Source organism: Phalaenopsis equestris, unplaced genomic scaffold, assembly GCF_001263595.1.
Source record: "Phalaenopsis equestris unplaced genomic scaffold, ASM126359v1 Scaffold000002, whole genome shotgun sequence".
Taxonomy (NCBI): Eukaryota; Viridiplantae; Streptophyta; class Magnoliopsida; order Asparagales; family Orchidaceae; genus Phalaenopsis; species Phalaenopsis equestris.
In genome coordinates this window covers 78,730,190-78,747,406 of record NW_018164444.1, presented here as the reverse complement: position 1 = coordinate 78,747,406, position 17,217 = coordinate 78,730,190, and the positions used below count along the sequence as shown (strand labels likewise).

General features: G+C 35.4%; 1 protein-coding gene across 4 annotated transcripts in view; it reads left to right on the top strand.

Annotated features, from left to right (window-relative positions):
- Positions 1-17,217, top strand: part of LOC110025090 (coiled-coil domain-containing protein SCD2-like) — a 151,831-nt gene that overhangs the window by 23,586 nt on the left and 111,028 nt on the right. For all 4 annotated transcript variants that reach the window (XM_020725371.1, XM_020725364.1, XM_020725381.1 and 1 more), the window contains exons 3-7: positions 7,502-7,580; positions 7,777-7,818; positions 7,940-8,002; positions 8,631-8,680; positions 8,755-8,782. In XM_020725371.1, the coding sequence (XP_020581030.1) occupies positions 7,502-7,580; positions 7,777-7,818; positions 7,940-8,002; positions 8,631-8,680; positions 8,755-8,782 (262 nt within the window). The remainder of the gene's footprint in view (positions 1-7,501; positions 7,581-7,776; positions 7,819-7,939; positions 8,003-8,630; positions 8,681-8,754; positions 8,783-17,217) is intronic.

Below are 17,217 nucleotides of genomic sequence, written 5' to 3'. Positions count from 1 at the left end.
GGGAAAATCAACCACCAATGCTGCTGGACAGACATATAAGACAAGAAACTCTAATTATATAGTGGAATATTAAGTTCGGATTGTGAATACTTTAAGAAAACATTTTATACCTTATCAGGGTAGTCTTCATCATTATATTGTCTATCCACTTGGTCCTGATCTTCATCTTTTTCTCCAAATTCAGCTGCCTTTTTGAGAAATTGTGTTTGATGAACTTCTGCCTTCATCTTTTTCTCCAAATTCAGTTGCCTTTTTGAGAAATTGTGTTTGATGAACTTCTGCTTTCTTAATATGTACAACTGGAAGATCATAACTAATGTCACCAGTTATGGTTTGTTGTATAACCATCGATTGTTTTCTATCTACATCCTCAAACTCTTTTTTATTGGATGGTGGTTGATCAACTTGGTCCGCTTCCCCTTTATTTACAACTTCAATTTGTTAATTATTGGATGCTATTAATTGAATTAGTAAACAATAATTTTATTGGATGATGTTTTGGTGCAGACTTCAACCTCTTCAGCTTCTTCAGTCGCCTCATGTGTTGATTTTTTCTCTTCTTCCGTTCGAAAACCATAAATGGGGAACTGAGAGTTTTTTTCTTCTACTCTCTCTTGTCTTAATGATTTGAATTAAACTTCCTAGTGAGGACTCTTTGATGAGGTTATTTAATATTAAAGAAAAATATGGTTAAATCAATTAGTTGTATGTTTCAGAAAAATAAAAGAAATTAGATGACTATATTTATATAGGTATATGTAAATATTTATATTAATTAATTAAATAAATAAATTATAAAATAATAATAGTACATATAGAATAATTAGGAAAATACAGATTAGCACTGAGTAAGAAGTTAATTATATTTAAATTTTTATTATAGTAAGGACTATACTGGCTTGAGAAAAAGTGATAGCAGACGACACTGTTAAGGTGCGTCATATATTTTTATTTTATAATAGTTTTGTTTATTTACGCACGTTTTTACTGTTTCAAAACTTTTATTTTAAAATGCAGAAGTCAATGTTTTCTTTTAAATGTTAATTTCAAGATAAAAATGAATAAATATGATATATGCATGCCTATGAAAGTCACCCCTAGATGACATTTACAGGAAAATCCATTATACCCATGCATGAAATGGAAATGAAAATGAAAATGAAAAAGGATTGTTTACCTTTATGGAAAGTTGGAAAATATTAAACAAACATTTTTTATAGTATACGTTTAGATGGCTACCCTCAATTATGAAAGTGTAACCGAAATAAATGAAAGAAGATGACATTATTTTCTTTACTGCTCTTTTACTGCACAGTTTTTGTTGTTACTAAACTTTAACAAAAAAATATTTTAAAGTGATAATTATTGTAATTTAAAAACATTTACCCACTGAGTAGTATTATCTTAAATCATAATTGTCAACATTTTTATAACAAATTTTTTTCTAGATTAGATGAACCCTAGAGAGTATGTGTACAAATGCTATGGAGTGTAAGCTGATAGGTATTGTACTATAGTCTTTTTTTGTATAAATGTAAATGTAAACGTTTTAATATGAATAATCTATTGTAAATATAAGTTTCATCATTTAGAATGACTCTTTTGTGTTTTAGATTTTTATTTTTTTGATGAAATGGAACGGTTAGATAGATTTTCAACGTTCGATCGTTAGTGCCCACCTTGGTAATTCCAAGCTTACCGGGTCTAATCGCGACACAGATCTATACGAGGAAGCGAATCTCTTATATCAAGAAGTTTCCAGTGACTAAGAACCAATACCTCGACGATTTGACATGAAATATCAGATAAAATGCCAAAATCTTATACTAAAGGATGTTTTACTAGATTTTGATAGTTGCATGGATCCGAACAAGTTTATCAAGTGGTTTGAAATATTAAAATAAATCTTTAGTACAATGATATTTTCCAAGACAAGAGAGTTAAATTGACAACTATCAAATTTAGGTAGAATATTCTTTGTGGTGGAAGAACCTGAAATATATTCAACAACGAGAATGAAGGAGTAAAATCACCACTTGGTCTAAAGATGAAAAGAGAAATGCAATGCAAATACCTTCCCTCGTATTAACTCCATCATCTGTGCCAGGAGATTATTCTACGAAGGCGTACACAACTAAATTTGATTAACTCATCCTAAATGTGAGTTGGTGGAATCAGAGGAACACACAACAACGAGACATCTATTAGTAAATATAATGCAACTAAAATCGTATTGGTCCCTACTCGATGTACAAACCTAACGTTAAAGATGGTGAAACAACAACGCCGCGAGGTGATTTCTCGACCTTACACGCATAGTTCAACCCCTAGATCAAACAATAAAGTTACACCTAATGGACCATCCCAACTAACCTTGCTTGATGCAAAATCTGTTCAGAGTGGAGAAAAAGTGATGTCTAGTACTTCCAAATCTATCCCAACCAAAAAGTAGTTCAAGTACCATAGTTTTAGACACATTATATTAGATTGCTTAAATAGAAGAATGATATATTTCACGGAGCAGAGAGTAGTTAAAGAAATGACCGGTGACACAGAAGAAAATGAAGAAGTCAGAGAGGAGTATTAGCTCCTAGTTGATGTTGGAGAGATTCTAATGATTCAAATTGAGCTCATGATAGAATCTCCAACAAGACTAACATTGGTTGGCCTCGAAGATAGTGAGTCTGATAAGCCAATGCTAGAGAAGGGGCAGCCCCTATTGAGGTAGTTGCTGGATGTCCTGATGGACAGTTTACCTCCTGAGTGGTTACCATCAAGAGAGATTCAACATATCATAGACCTCATGTCAGGTCTTTTTTGCCAAACAAACTCGTTTATGGGATGTGATTAGCCGAGTATGAGAGTTTGCAAAATTATATTACTTGATGGTTAGAGGATTGATTAGTACTTACCCAAATGCAGCTTTAGCTCTGATTGTACCAAAGAAGAATGACGACTTATTATATCAGAACAGAATTTAAATTGATGTTTGTATTTTAGAGTTGTATGAAATAGACGTGTGCATAAATTTTATAGTAAGACTTCCTCAGACACATCAAGGTCGATAATATTTTGATGGTGATATCGATTTCAGAAGCTTCTATTGAATAAGGTGAAGTCGCCTACCTGGGGAGAATGACATTGGACACAGAGATTGGAGTGAGATGCGACTGTAGGTAAGGGAGCGGTCGTGGGAAGGGGAAACAAAATTGTGTCTGGGCACAAAAACCACTGCGGAAATCGACCCGAGAGGATTCCCGTCTCGGTAACAGCTGTAGGGGAGATTTCTTGCCTTTTTTTTAGTTCTTACAGGTTCGATGGACTTTTCCTAATTACGATTTAGTTTAATTATCAGTATACATATTGTATCTGGAAGCTGGTTTAATAGCTTTTTATTTTTTTTATTATGTTTGGAGGCTTTATTCTCTGTTTTATGCTCTATGAAGTACTATATACTCTTCTTTTTGCAAGTGGTGTATATTTTCTTGCTCACGAATAGGCGGTGGAACCTTCTCATCTCACGTATCTCACCGATTCACCGCTTGACTCATTATTTTTAGCTAGGACAGTCGTCAAATGTCGTTTATCCCCTGCCAACTACCGTCAAACACATATTATTATTCCCATGCTATTCCACAACCCCACCCTAGCTAGATTCGCTTACTAAACACCTTTAAGGGGTCCTAGAATAATATCATTAAAGTAGCTATTTATGCTCCTTTTTATTGGAATGATTATGCCCAAAATACATAGCACATCAAGATTGTAATGTACTGGATTTTAGAGGCTCCTCAATCCTCACTTTTAGTTAATCGCCTATGAAAAAGATAGGCAAGCGTGATGCAACACTCGAGACAACTCTATGATCAATTTATCCTAGATTTCACTCAGAGTTCTAAAGCAAAACATAGCCTTGGAGATTCGTTTGGAGGAGAATTGCAACTTTATGAATTATTTTGTAGGTCTAAGCAAGCCTACACTAGGTATGGCAAATATTTTCTGTTGAAATCATGTTAGAAATGTGAGTGCAAAGGCCAACATAAAATATAACCCCAAAGATTGATGAACCTAAAATTGTAGAAGATGTTGGTGAAGTCATGTTGGCAGGAATGAAGATCACAGAAATGAGAAATAAATTGGAAAGAAAAACAATAGAGATAGGAGAGAAAGATTTGTGGTTTGAAAAAGTTTACTTATTTCATCCACAGAGAGAGAAATTTCTCTAGCCAAGAGATGAATACCAAAATCTTTGTAATTGAGTTAAATTTATTTACCTTTTTTCTGATTTGTAGTTTTTTCTCCTTTTTTTTTCCTTTTAAAACTTTATTAAATCCTCCATCTCTCTTCAGTAAATAACCAATCCAATAACCTAAAGTAACAAATTTAATGCATATACATGTATATATTAACCTTATTGGCTTATATAGATTGTCTCATTTGCATTTGTCTGTTGCTTTTATAGAAATATATTTCTTTTTTTGAACAACATTTCATGCCTTCTCACTCCACAACAATTCACTTCATTTGTCCATATTTTAGTTTTCAGTCTCCTAGAATCTTGCTAGAAATTGTTAGTCATCAATTTTCTCGAACTAATATAGTTTTTTTGGGTGGTTTTTAATTTTGCATGTATGTCCATTTACATCGTTCATAAATGTTTATATATTTTATTTATATTAATATGATGTAGTTAATTGTTTGGAGGTCAATGTTGTAGATAAGTTGCAATAAAATAAATCATGAGACATATTGTGATGCTGGAGTTAACTTAAATCATAATAGAAATGTAATAGTATCGCTAAATTTTCAACTAGTTACAAACGACTTTTGACAATTGAAAATTAACAAAATAGACACAAAAAACACCCTCGAAGCGAGGATGATAGTGGCAGACTGCAGGTTGGGAGAGTGGAGTTGGGTAGCTGAGGGGAAGGAAAAAGGCTGGATGAGGTAAGGAAGTGATAGCCAGGTGGTTGAGCAGCATGTGGGGCTGGTGTGGTGGGGATGCTATCGGGATGCTCCAAGGAGGGTTGTAGGCAAAGGCTGGCGAGATGAGCAGTGGACTGTTGTGTGGAGACTGTAATAACTCATTTTGAGAAATCAGATAAAATTTTTGGCAACTTCGGAGGAGGGTTGGGTTATTAGAAGCTGGTTGTGTTACAGTTAAGCTAATTAATTATATTAATGTTCAAATTATTTTATGAGCCAAAAAATTACAAAATCCTAAGATATTTACAGATTTCAGGTTGTTTATTCGAGGTGACGAATTCGAGACAAGCGTGTAGAAGATCGTCGTAAGTCGGTTTCGTAAATTTCAGGTAACATAATCTTATGTTAATTTAAGAAGAATAATTCAATTTATGGAAACCACTTGAATCTTAAAGTTTAACATTATGTTTTATTAATTATAAAGCTCAACATAAAACTCACCGCAACCTTGACTTAGCTATTGAAGATTAAAATTTTAGCATGACAACCGATAGGAGTAATTACATTTTTAAATTTCAATAATCTTCTTTATTTCAAAATGTATGTCTGACTCAATGAATATTCTAGTTTAGTTAGATTTTTTATATTGTTAGTCAGGATAGATTTGCATGAAAGATATGTATGAAATGCATGATATATATGATCTGCAAAATAAGCACGATATGATATATATACACATTATAAGCACGATTAAAAATGGTATGCATGATATAAGTAAGAGATATGCATGATATGAGAGTTATCTATTATGAATAGTTGCATGACGGAGTAAATATGCATATTAGTAGATACATAATTATATCTCAGAATAATATATATTGTAAAAAATGAAATAACTTATATATTAATGCTTGTATGTGCATGTTCAAATGAGGAGTTTGCCCCTTAATAATACAAGCGAGATGCTAGTGTACCCGTACGCGTGGAGTTTTTCTAACACCATAGACAATTGCGATGTTTAGATCACTAACCGTTGTGTCGACGGGATAATATTGGCCAGGGGCGAGTAGACTAGAACTCACCACCCTAGACAATTCAGATGTTTATATTACTAATTGCTGTGCCGACAAAATAATATTGGCTGGGGGCAGGTAAGGACTTTTCCATACTAAATAATCACGATATGTAGATCGCTAATCGCTGTGCTGACAGAAGCCAACGAGATAATATCGATCAAGGGTATATAAGGTTTTGTTGACGGTGATCTTCAAAGAGACAAATGTGTATGTAAATAGTATAAAGTAAAGTAAAACTTAAGTAAATACATATAGGTGTTTTAAATGTTTTATTGAGAAAAGCTCATTGGTACATGTATTAACATATTATTAGATTTCTTCTAGAACTATGAAAGACTAACATATTATATGATTTCTCATACAGATAAAAAAACCAATGTTCATATTGATTTTCTTTTCGATTACTGCAGTTTAAAAATACGATTGCTTCTGATTTATCTTTAGATAACTTATTTTTTTGATTTAATATTATTTTTAAATTTTAAACATTTGAATAAAATGAACAGAAGATGATCAAATGTGTATAGAAGACGAGAAAAATAAACGAAAAGTTACAAATTTCTACTTGTTAATTTTATTTTTTTGTAGCTTTTTCATGTATTATTTGAATATTAAATTGCTTGTGAGAAAAATAGAACAACAGATAATTTATTTCCATCGTCCGACTGTTAGTTCCCATCTTAATTAATTCCAAGCCCTGGGTCAGGATGTGATAAAGACTGTTGCAGGGAGGGTTGCAGGGAAAGGCTGACAGGATAGGGACTGGGCTGCTGTGTAGAGGCAGCGACCAGGAAGGCTGACGTGATGAGGGCTGGGCTGTTGTGTGAGGCTGCGACAGGGAAGGCTGATGGTAGGAAGGCTAGGAAGAAGGGAGGGCGAAAAGACAACAGGAGGAATGTCAGATCAGCGACAACAAGCATAAAAGGGAAAGATACACACTACATCGGGATGAGTTACAATAGGAGTATATTCTCGCTGCCGGATACTACTTTAGAAGTGACAAGAGGCGCGTTGGGGGTTGTCCTGATAGAAAAATCAGCAAAAACTAAACCTTCAATAAAAAATAACGAATTTATATAGTAGATAACAAGGAGGGGAAGATCCCTCTCTTTGGGCTTCAACCCTAGCCCCAAATAGGAGCTGACCGACCCATGCCTCTCTTGGCTGAACAACTCCTCTATTTCTAGCCGGTTCAGCCCCTCAGGGAGCTCCGCGTCTTAATGCTTCAAGGCTTGTTTTAGGAGTATTTGTAGAAGAATATGATTGAGGGGAATCTTTCTAAGATCCTACTTGTATTGCTTTTTTTGCATGGTATTGCATCAAGGCATGCATCTATGTGCTTTTGTAGTAAAAAGGATTTAGCAAGGGGGTAGTATGAGGAATTTTATGCCTTTAATCTAGTGCCGATATCTTTTATTTTTATTAAGTTTAATGCACATATTCTTGGTTCTTTCGAATGAGTCTTTTGCCCGCTTAATATCTACATATCTGTTTAGGATGTCGCTTGATTTTGGAAATTCATTTACGAGAGAGACCGCTCATTCATCACGTTCATCTTCTACTCTTCAAGACGAGGTAACTTTTATTTCGACATTGTAAAATTTAACGTTACCTTTATATTTGTGTTTTTAGCTTCTATTATTGCTGTTTGTTTGATTTCTTATTAGGATTATTAAATCGTTAGGAAATATGAAGAATCATTTATTTCAATATTATAAGTTATCTTTTGTAACTTTGTATACTCTTTCTAATTGTTTTATGTGAAATTCAGATTGATGCACTGCAAGAAGAAAATGAAAATATACTTGAAAAGGTGAGATGAATTAGTAATTGAGATGGCATATTCCATAGGGTACGAAGTTCCAATGATCTTGGTCTCAAAATATGGAATATTCTTAGCATTGTTTTTTGTCTACTGATCTGCATTCTCCCAGCTTCGGCTTGCAGAGGAAAGGTGTGAGGAAGCGGAGACAAGAGCTAAACAACTTGAGAAGCAGGTTACTTCTCCTTTTCTTTTTCTGTGGACATCTTCAGTAATATAATGGAGTAGCCAATATAATTTAGGCTCTTGTGGTATTGAATACTGAGACGTTTATTCCTTTATTAAGGATAACAGTATAGGAAAACAAATAGTCTTATTATTTACCATAAACTGTTTACTGCCAGTTTGATTGATGTGTTGTGGTCTGATCTAATTAATTTGGTTACTTCTAAATCATATAATAGAAAATTGAATATTTATTGATACAGAATCTTGTATTAATTACTTTTAATTGCTTTTATCTTCTATTTTTTATTCTGTTTTTATTTGTTTCCTTACTAGTATATCCTGTAATGAGAATTTATACCCCTCTCTGCATCAATAAGAAATATCTTGGGTTCTATTCTAACATTATTCATAAGCTGTTTACTGTCAGTTTGATTGATGTGTTGGGGTCTCATCGTATTCGTTTGGTTACTTCTAAATCATAATAATAGATTTTTTTTTTGTTGGATGTCAGCAATGACCCAAGGAAACAAACTTCATTGAAAATTAAATGAATGAAATTCTTAATATCCCAAACTAAAAACATGATTTGTTATCCAAAATTTCTTGATATTTAATATTTTTCTTCTGCATCGTAGGTTGCTTCTCTAGGTGAAGGGGTATCTCTTGAAGCTCGTCTACTGAGCAGGTCAGCCTTAATCTGCCATTACTCCTTTTAACTCCTCGTTTCATCGATGTGTCACATTCTATGGTTGCTTTCAGGAAGGAAGCTGCATTGCAACAAAGAGAGGTATTTTTTATTTTTAATTTATGTGTGACTGCATTTATGAGTTAGCTTTCAGTAGATATTGTACTCAAATAGAACAGGAACAAATTCATTATAGCAAGTGCTTAAACACAAACACGGACATATAATTGTTCTTAAATAGTTATGCCCATACCTTGAGAATTGTAATGCTTTGTGATAGCATGTCAATAAGAATTCATTTGATTTTATGATAAGCACAGCACTTTCAATACGACATATATATATTAGACTTTATGAAATTGTAGATTTTCCAAGTCAAGAAGAGATTCTAGAATTAATAGCATTTATGTAAAATGGCCACCTTTTAAAATTTAGAATGACATGCTATTCATTTAGTTGATCCTGATAATTGTCTTATGTTAGTAAGCTCAAAATATTATTCTTCATATAGCATTTAATTTGTGTTTGCTTTCGTCTAATGACAATGAAGATGTTATAGACGCTAAATAAAAAAATGTTAAGGAAAAAAAAATTCAATCTTGGTAATGGTATTACTTTTGAACTGTCCAAAATGAAAGTCCCATTAAAATTTTACTTCTCAAGAAGAGTGCTAGCACAGTTACTGACAGTAAGTAATACAATGATTGCTCATAATATGAGTTGAGACAAACTTTCTTTGTTTTATGTTAATTGTTGTTAGTGTAGAAATTACCTGGGGAGGAAAATTTGCTTTCTTTATTATTCACAAACAGGGTACATATATACAGGGAAACCAATCCCTTCTTATTTACAAACTTCTAACCTAAATTATGTAAGGAAATAATTGTGAATAAAAAATAAGAAAAAACATAAAATAGGAAAGGAATAAACCAATAAAATGTTTCCTATGATATCCCAATCAAATCATCAAAGCTTTAGATGTGGTGGTCGGCCCAATATGAGAGATAAATAAATAAAGAACTGAGAGCTTGTTTGGGAGGGTTTTTTGACTGCGGCGCGGTCATTTGCCGAGACTTTTTGGCGAAAGTTATTGTTTGGTTCGTAACTGCGCGGCACAACTTTGGCGAAGAAGAAAGAAAGCGGGCCACGACATTAACCCCGTGGCCCCGCTTTCGCCCCAACGCTTTTACCCTTTGCCCCGCGTCTTTCTCCTCTACCCTAGCTGCTTCCCTGCTGCTTCCCTCGCGAATCCCCTTCTCCTTCTTCTTTCGTAGCCCCTCGATCGACTGATCTCAGGTACGACGAACCATTTTCTTCTTGTATTTGTGGATCTGAGAAAGGTTATGCGTTTTCGCGGCTCTGATGTTTCTTCTCGTCATCTTTTTCCTGTTTCAACAAATTTTTTCCTCCTTTTCTGTGGTGGATCTGTAGCTTCACGAAGGCATCAATGACATCAGTGATTTGCGTTTTTGCTCTGGCTACTGAGCTAGAAGTTGGCAACAGAAATTCTCAAATTTTTTGCTTTTTTTTCCTCTTTTTCTGTGGTGGATTTCAGTGCTTAGCTAGAAGTTTGGCTTTAGCTGGAAAGTTTAGAACACGAAAAATTTCCTCTTTTACTCTTTTCTCAAACGAGTTCTTAGATTTGAGATAAAATTGACATTGTCCATCCAAGTTGCAGATCTTGCACCCATATATGCATGTATGCAGATTTTAATTAGATTGTTCTGTGGTTGAAGATTTGCAAGCACCTATGAGCACCTGTTCATGCAAGATTTGGGTTTGACTTTCTAGCTCAGTCATACCCCAATCTAAAGACAATTTGAAGAGGTTTCTCTTTTCACATAATAGTTTCCTCTTTTCTGTTGTAGATTGACATGCTTAGTTAGAAGTTTGGTTTTATGCAGTTTAATGACAAACTTAAGACAAATTGGATAGCTTACAAAGAATACAATCGTCTATTATGAAAATGAGGGTTCAAAATTAAAGAGTTGCTATTGCTGTTATAGTTACTCTCTTCTCTCTAATACATATTAAAATTATAAATAGCAACACTTCTTTCTTTTTGAAGAGCTTTTATTTTTTTTGCTTTTTATTGTGGATGCAATTGAATCATTCATACATTAATGAGTGTTAAGCATGAATGAATGTTTAGTAGCCACCTATCTTGAAAATTAAAACCAAATTGCATCCAAGATGGTTGAGGGAAAGGGAAATTAGACTAAACAGAAGCAGAAGATTCATGTTTTGGTATATTTGAAAGAGGGCTTTAAAGCTTATTGGTATGACCAATTGGTTGCTTGAAATTCCATGTGTAGCATTCTCTTATTGAAAATAGGAATGCATACCTCCATTTTGTCGAAGCTCTTTAAATTTCCTATCTTTACTTCCATTAACCTATACATCTTTTGGGTTGGCTTTGGATTGGTGGAAAAATGTGGTTGTGTATGGTGCAGTTTAGCTTTTTTGTTGGACCTGGACATGGCAAGTGATCCCATTCAGCTTCTCTGTTGGATGTGAAAGGTGCAGTTTTCTGTTTTTTTTTAATGCTTCAGGTTAGTTGTGTAAGGTGCAGTTTTCTGTATGCTGTCGATTTGCTGTGGGTTGCATATGTGTGGGAATTTCTGTATGCTGCCGGGTTTGCTGTGGGCTGTGTGGTTGCATATGTATGGGTATTTGTGTATGCTTATTTGTGTATGCTGCCGGTATGCTGCCGATTTTTTTATGCTTCGGTATGTTGTGTAAGGTGCATTGTTTTAGTACTTTCAGGAAGTGGTAATGTATGAATCAAAGCTTTGTATCTTTCTCTTTAGTGCTTAATGAAGTTTTTGGCTTCCTTTCCCGTGGATGTAGGTCTTCTTGACCGAACCACGTAAATTATTTGGTGTCCTTTTTTACATTTCAAATTCATTTGTTAAATTTTTTGTTTTTATTGAATCTGATGCAACAACCATAAATGTTTCGGCTGTTATAACTTCTGAATTATGCTATTGTTGTGTTTCATTTCTTTGCTTTAGCGTAGTATTAACATGGCTGGTAAGGCTAACGAACATGGTTCACCAGCATTCTGGGAAAAAGAAATCAAAATGATGTTTTGCGACTTTTGTATAAAAGAAATAGAAATGGGCAATAGACCTACAACGTTTTTCAATAAAAAATATTGGCAGAATATCATTAAAAATTTTAAAGACTCCACGGGAAGGGAGTACGACAGACTACAAATGAAGAACAAATGGGATCAACTCAAAAAAGATTGGAAAATTTGGAAGGATTTAAAACGTGGTTAAACAGGTTTGGGTTGGGATCCGGTGAAGCGCAACATTGATGCTTCGGAGAAGTGGGCAGAAAGGCTCGAGGTTAGTAATTTTTCATTTCTTACAATTTGCGTGATATCATTTTCTTTCAAGATTTACTAAACTGCTTAGTGTTTTCTTTTCAGGTGGTGCACGCAGCGAAGAAGTATAAAACTTGTGAAATTGAACCCGATTTCGAGAAGTTAGACCTGATGTTCTGGGGTGTCGTCGCCACAGGGAAATATGCATGCGCTCCTAGCGAGATAGAATTTGGTGATACGCAGGACAATGTTGCTGTCAGCTTATCAACTGATTCATCTGAATTCCCCAGTCCGGGTCCCATTGAGATCCAATCCGCAAACCGCTAGAAGCGATCTCGGTTCGAGAGTAGATAAAAGGGCGGAGTTGCTTCTATCAGAAACCATATATCATGCCTGATGGATTCTTCTAACGATGCCCCCCATAAAGTGTAGAAAACCTCAATTAGTGAGGTTGTGGCAATTTTAGAGCAGGATCGAGTATTGCAGAGGATGACGAGCTTTACTATTTTGCTGTTGTGCAGAGAGATTTTTTCATAGCAATTGTCAAAGAGCGAAGGGTGTCGTATCTACGACATTTTTATGATCGCAGGAACATTTGGTTGGAGTTTTTTAAGTATTTGCTCTATGCTTATTTGAACAGTTTATGAGATGATATTGTTATTTGAACTGTTGTTGAGACTTATCACTTTAATTTTGTTTTATTTATACCTGTCTTTATGAGACTTTTCACTTTAATTTTTGCGTAAATCCGCGTAAAACTGTTGCTATATGTTATGACTTGTTACGAGTTAAATAATATAGTTCTTTTCTTAGTGATGATTAGTTTAATAATTTAGTTTTATTTGGCAAAACATGTCTAATATAAGTCATTATGGACTCAAACCAAGTACGTCGTAGAAGGAGAAACACAACAATCAACTTGCTCGTAGAGTACTACAACACATACATCGACCGTTCTCCATGTTACACATCATCACATTTTGGAGACAAATGGGGTTGTAGAACAAATGGGTTGCGGAAATGCTTGCTGGGCATCTCACAAGTGAGGTCTTGACGATTACTCTTTATATATTATCACAGAATGAGTCAATGCGTGGTGCGATGAAACTTTTCCAGCACTCATCAAAGACGATTAGCATGTACTTCTCAGTGGGTTTGAGTGCTTTGGTGAGCCTCGCCAAACAAGTCATAAAGCCAAAGGATCCAATGTTCTCACGAACTCCAATGGAGATTCGCCACGATCGACGTTGCATGTCATTCTTCAAGGTACTGATTGAATTTTATATTATTGAAATTTAACCATGAATGCGACCATTAATTACTAAAGCTACATGTTTAGGATTGCATCAACGCGATGAATGGAACACACGTTGATGCACGAGTTTCAAATGTGAGAAGGTTGTATTTATCAGACGTAGTGGAACCCCAACACAAAATGTTATGCAGTTTGCGACTTTAATATGTGTTTTACATTTATCATGTCTAGTTGGGAGGGTAGTGCGCATGACAGAAGGATTTTCAAGAGTGCCACACGGAATCCGCATTACAGCTTTCTCCATCCTCCGGAAGGTATGTTGCGTACGAAATCTTTATTGCATTTTCTGTATATGTCATATTGAAAGTTCAACACCTTACAGGAAAATATTATTTGATGGATGCCGGTTATCCGTTGCAGCGAGGGTATCTCAAACCCTACCCTGATACCAGATATCATATACCTGATTTTGAACGAGCAAGTAATGTTATGCGAAGCAGAAAGGAGGTGTTCAACAAAAGACATTCCTCTTTGCGAGGCATCATCGAGAGGACATTTGGCGTCTGGAAGAAGAAATAGGTGATATTACGTGATATGCCTCCTTACCTGTTTGAAAAACAGGTGCAGATTGTGATAGCGACGATGACGATACACAATTATATTAGGCGACACCCTTCTCAATTTGACGTTGTCTTCCGCAATGCCGAAGTGAATCAACAAGTAGTTGCGGAACCATCTGAAAACCAAATTGGTGGTTCTTTGTTACGAGATGACAACGAACATTCCACCATTTGCACTAAGGAAGGGAAATGTGCAAATGAAATGACGACCATTCGATAACATATTACTAATGCATTGGTTAGTATGTGATTGATTTGTAATTTGTTAGAAAGACAAAACAATTGAATTTTATGGGTGTTTGGTAGTAGAAGTTTTTTTATGTGCCCTGGTGATATAATTTGTTCTAAGGACTAGAAACAATTGTGTTTTTGTGATTTTGTAATGTTTTTACTTTGAGTTAAGGCTTAAAAGTATTTATAAATGGTTATGAACGATTATTTTATGGATCTAACACATGAACTTTGCATTTTACAGTTACACCACACATAATAATAATTTTAAAAAATTGACAATATTACAATTTTAAATGTCATATAAAACAAATGAGTTGTAAGATTGAAAAATTAAAGTATATGTTTATATTTCTTACTCAAAATCATATAATATATGTATATATATATATAAATGTCGTCGTTTAGCTCTGCTAGGGTTCCGCCCCATGGCGAAACCTAGCGTCTCGCGTTGCTTCCTTTCTGCTTCGAGATTCACCGTCGTCTCGCGTTACATGCTTCGTCTCGGTGGTCTGCTTCCATTCGCGTCGTTTGCTGCGTTTCCTGTCTGCGCCTCGTCTGCGACAAAGCCGCTCGGCTGTGACAGACTGCTCGTCTTCTGCTCGGCTCGTAGCGTCTGCGAGCCGCTCGCTGCTTGGCTCAGCGCGCGCGGCCACGGCAGAGCCGCTCGCTTCGGCGTAGGCGTCTGCGGTAGATCCTGCAGCTTTTCTTCCTGCTGTAGTTTGGCACTAGCTGCGGTAATGGCCTCAGGGGTTTCTAACACCACCGCCCTCATCGGTGATAACCCCACCAAACCCTCATATGCTACAATGGTTAACAAACGCAGCTCCCCTTTTATTCTCGCAGATAGTGCGATATTCCAGCAGAGTTACCATGATTCTGTTGCAGGAAATGACGATTGCAATCTCATAAAAAAAGTAGAGAAAAAGGAAGGCAAATCAACAATTTTCTTCTCTGACGTTGAAATTTCAACTCGTATAGGAAAATATAAATTTACACTAGTTGGAAAGTTTTAATTAGGTTGCCCGAAGATGAAGATCATCAGGAAGGTTATTGAAGATTTCAAACTGGTTGGGGATTGACAGGTGGGCCATTTCGATGGAAGACATGTTATGATACAACTGAGCACAGAAGATGATTACAAGAGGATTTTCTCAAAGAAATTCATCACAATTGAGGGCAAACATATGAAATTGCTCAAATGGACCTCCAATTTTGATCCCAGTTAAGAACCCTCAATTGCACCTATCTGGTTCTCATTACCTGAACTCAAGCTTCATTTCTTTGATCTATCTATCTTATATACAATTGAGACTATCCTTGGAAAACCCTTGCAGGTAGATTTACCTATAGTTCATTTCTCAAAGCCCTCTATTGCAAGGATTTTGATTGAAAGAGATATTACACTACCAGATATAGAAAAAGTCTGGCTTGAATCTGCTCACAATGGTTATTGGCAAAAAAATCATTATGGAAAAAAAAAACCATACTACTGTAAGATGTTTGGACACCCGCAGGAGAAATATTTCAAATTGCACCCACAATTGAGAATCAATAGTCAAAAGTAGGAACACACTGTTAGCACACCCCATGTGCCTGAACGCGCTCCCAACAAACTTGATGACAACCAACCTAAGGAAGGAAACACCACAAGACAGGAGTCGGTGTCTTCCCCTGGGATCCTTTCTCCTGATCATACTACAATGGATAATTTTCGAACTGAAAATCAGGTTAGTCCCGCAACTGTTATTCAGTAAGCATCAGGTGCAGAGGTAACAATTCACATTTCACATACATTGGAACCTATTGCGGTGGCAACGACTGTCTTTCCTTCTACTACGGTTCTAATATCTAATCAGACCGAGGATCACATGAGTTAGTCGATGAGTCAGTCTTTTGATGAAGAATGACATGTTTATACTTCTCGGCGGAAGAAGAAGCCTGGGGGCTCACTCCAACTTGGAAACTTAATGGATGATATTTTGGTGACTCCTGACAATGACACGACTCTTCAAAGCTTGTTATCTGGTTCCGCTTCTAAAATTAGAGGAAGAAGCATGACTAATCTGACTCGTCCCTTGCTACTGTTTTATGCATGTTTTAAATTATTTTTATTATTTTTTGAGTCTATTTGCACCTTTTGTTGGAGTTTTTATGTACTTGTATAGTATGGGTAGGGTGCCTCTCTGGTCTCTTCTCATACAACCTTATATATATATATATATTTATAAACGCCCAAGGACTAATTTTATTGAAATTGAAAAGATACATAGAGGTTGTATGAGAGGACCCAAAAAAAGTGCCTTACCCATATGATACATCAGACACACTAGCATTGTAAAAGGATGAAACATAGGTAAAACACAAAAAAAAAAAACAAAACTTACATGAAATAAGCTGCTAGGCACGAGCCAGCTTGGTCATGCCTCTGCCTCTGGTTCTAGGAGCGGAGCCAGCTAACAAATTAAGAGGAACGGTAGAGATAGAGAATCCAGTAAAATTGACAATTCAACATGCATTAGAGCGATTGACTAAGTTTCCCATGTATAAGTTACATTTATTGACATTAAATAGGAGATCAGATACAGATTGGAAATCCACCATTAAGTTGTGAATATCCCTCACCATTTTTTTGTTAGCATTAGAAAACAATAACATATCATCGACATACGTTAAATGTGTTACCAACGTATTAGATTTATGAGCGTATTGCAAAGTGAGGTTGCTCCTGAAAATGTTATTTAAAAGGCGAGACAAATAATCAAATATTAAAATGAAAATGCTAGGGGAGAAGGGGTCACCCTATTTTATCCCACGCCCCGCACTAAAGAAGCCGCTGGATTGATCATTAATGAGTATGCTGTATTTATTGCAATGGAGCCAAGAGAGTGATTTTGCAAAAATCCTGGGAAAAGCCCTTAGCTTTAAGCACCTTCAATATAAACTCCCAACTAACAGAGTCATAAGCCTTGCGAATATCCAATTTAGTGATCATGTTTCCTCTACATTTTTTATCAGTATCCAAAATGAATTCCCGTGCAAGCATAATATATATACTGGAAAGATAATATATATATATATATATATATATATATATCCC